General features: G+C 44.9%; 1 protein-coding gene across 1 annotated transcript in view; it reads right to left on the bottom strand.

Moving 5' to 3' along the window:
• eno3 (enolase 3, (beta, muscle)) overlaps window positions 1-1363 on the bottom strand; it is a 15124-nt gene that overhangs the window by 1648 nt on the left and 12113 nt on the right. The window contains exon 6 of the mRNA XM_008403144.1: window positions 686-771. Within this exon, the coding sequence (XP_008401366.1) occupies window positions 686-771 (86 nt within the window). The remainder of the gene's footprint in view (window positions 1-685; window positions 772-1363) is intronic.

Here is a 1363-nt window from a genome sequence, read left to right as displayed (position 1 = left end):
CTTCCCCCGTGTGGCCTTGGAAGGGCTGCATATTTCCAATCTCCTTGAAAATATATAAACATAACGCTCCTTCCCACCTCACTCCCTCCTGTTATCCATGCAGCTGTGGAGCTGAGCGCTCCCAAGCACTCTGTATTGCCTTGTTGCTGCAAATGTGGTRTATAAATGAAATTACCTTTACCTTTAAAACTTCTGCTCTCTTTCAAATATTCACTGTGATCTCTCAAACCTTTCACTTTGCGCTCAAAACTTCTCTTTGCTCTGATCAAATCTTGGCTCGCAAACTTCTCTGCTTGCTTGCAAATTATTTTCTGCTCTCACTCAAAACAGAAAGTACCATCACCTGGCAACCGYCAATAGAATGAAAGTGTTATTGGGTGGGTTTGTTTCTCTCTAGTGCCTGTCTGGTCTGGTAGTAGAGCCCTCATGGTGCTTTTCTGAACCATAGATTTTCTATTGGTCAGCTTGGACACGAAGTTACAAAGCACTTATGAAAAGTTTGTTTGAACTGACTTCATGCACAGCGTTGYTCTGTTTATGGAGGATATAAAACATACYGTWWAGTGCAATTTCTTAATTCTCCATCACAAACTGTGGCCTGCATTGGTGCAACCAACCASCAGAGGGAGCTCCAGCTGATTTCATCTCTATGCTGTTMRTGACAGATGGATCTGGACGTGCTTACTTYGGGTCTGATGTTCACTTCCTGTAGCYCAGTGGKGTYCAAAGKGGGTCCATGAGGCCCGGCATCCTGCACGTTTGAGTTCTTCCCTGGTGGAAGTAACAACATCCTCAGCAGGCAGTGATCTTTTAATGAGCCATCATTGGATCCAGGTAAACAGGATGCAGGTGTTCTCCAGGACCCACTGCAGTAAACCGTGGCAGACATGATCCAGTCTCTATCCTCATCAAAGTAACAGAAGAAGCTTTTACTTCTGTTATCTGCTCTGGATTTCAGCCCAGTGAAACCTGCAGTACTGAGCCCGGTTCTGGTTCCTCTGGAGGTTTCTTCCTGTTAAAGGGAGGTTTTTCCTCTCTGCTGTCGCTCCATGCATGCTCATGGAGCTCCATTAAATGAGACGTTTGCAGTAAAACAGCTCTAGAGAAATTACATTTAAATCCCCACAAGATTTAAATCAGATAAATTATATTTAAAGGTKTTTGTGATAAACCTTGAAGTTTWAGAATCCTTCAACAGACTGGTGAAACTGGACCATTTAAAGTAAGGCTTTCRCCTTTYATGTCGCAGGTTTTTCACAGCCCAGCCTCAGGATGCTAACAGAGCTAGCATCTCCTTCACCCTGACTTCCGGGACCCGCCATCAGACCGGTCTGAACTCCGCCCACTGATCCAAGCAGCGCAA

The sequence above is a fragment of the Poecilia reticulata genome, unplaced genomic scaffold (assembly GCF_000633615.1).
Source record: "Poecilia reticulata strain Guanapo unplaced genomic scaffold, Guppy_female_1.0+MT scaffold_303, whole genome shotgun sequence".
Lineage (NCBI taxonomy): Eukaryota > Metazoa > Chordata > Actinopteri > Cyprinodontiformes > Poeciliidae > Poecilia > Poecilia reticulata.
The sequence above is the reverse complement of the archived record's forward strand: the minus strand, read 5'-3'. Positions and strand labels throughout refer to the sequence as shown.